The sequence below is a fragment of the Perkinsus marinus genome, assembly GCF_000006405.1.
Source record: "Perkinsus marinus ATCC 50983 genomic scaffold scf_1104296946636, whole genome shotgun sequence".
NCBI lineage: Eukaryota > Perkinsozoa > Perkinsida > Perkinsidae > Perkinsus > Perkinsus marinus.
The window spans coordinates 1-1,061 of record NW_003210894.1 but is presented as its reverse complement, the minus strand read 5'-3'; the positions used below and the strand labels follow the sequence as shown (position 1 = coordinate 1,061).

At 49.3% G+C, this 1,061-nt stretch overlaps 1 protein-coding gene across 1 annotated transcript; it reads right to left on the bottom strand.

Moving 5' to 3' along the window:
• Positions 1 to 727: 727 nt before the first annotated feature.
• Positions 728 to 958, bottom strand: Pmar_PMAR014819 (hypothetical protein; the record flags this gene model as incomplete). The annotated part of the gene is made up of 1 exon (XM_002779632.1): positions 728 to 958. A coding segment is annotated over one exon (231 nt), but the record flags the coding sequence as incomplete, so codon positions are not given.
• Positions 959 to 1,061: the final 103 nt, after the last annotated feature.

Below are 1,061 nucleotides of genomic sequence, written 5' to 3'. Positions count from 1 at the left end.
CCTATAGCAGCCTCCTTGTCTCTGTGCAGTTCCAGCACTGAACGCTCTCGATGCTGATAATGACAGGGGATGCTCGATACTCGTCGGGCAGGCACATCGCCAGGAGGGAAACGTCCTTCAGTTGGAATACACACGAGGCTAGACTCTATAGGATAAAGTATCCCCTCACCAGCTCCACTGAACTGGTTGGGTCTGCTCTAACCCGTGAAGAACCTTCCTTCTGACACCTACTTTCCACTTCTCCCTGAATTTCTCCCAAAGCGCTTTCGTCTGAGTATCCCTCTCACGGAGTGCTCCCTCAACCTTCTCCCTTGCCGCAGCTGCCATCATATGAGCCTGAGGGCCAACACTACTCTCTCCACTTAATCGACCTCCACCTCTTGTGTCTTCTTCAATTCCTTCTCTTTCCTCATCAAAACATCCGATACCTCATTGAGCTCCTTCTGAAGAACCTCCTTTTCTCTATGGCTCTCCTACACGCAATTTTCCCCAGCAATCACCAATAAGAACAACGCCTACTTTAAGCACCCTCTCCAGTTCATCTCGCTTACGACTGCATAGCTCTGTCACCGTCTTCAGCTTCCCCTCCAACCCTCTTCGTATATCCTGCTCTTCCAACAACGCCTGATGAGAGCATCCTTCACAAATAGTGACCAAGAACCCCAACACTGGTGGTGTATTTCGGATTTCCTACAACCCCGAATCTGTGATATCTGTGCGCCATGTATCACAGGAGAATGTTGCGCACATTGACACTCCAAGAGATTTCGTTATCAACAAAAATGTTTAAGATCTCCGATCGACCCACCTTTGTTTGTGTCTCTGTCTTGGCCGCCAGTTCGTCTGCCTTTCCCTGCAAATCTTGCAGTTCCCTCTCCACATCTTCCCTCCTCTTCTTCTCTGCCTCCCACTGCTCTCGGAGTGTATGTTGCCTCTTCAACGACGCCTCTTCACGTAACTGACGAAAGAAACCACGTCAACCCTCTGATAACATCGCTCTTCTCAAATTTCACGAAATCTCTGTCGGGTTGGCTTCATCGATTAACACACGATGCTATGCT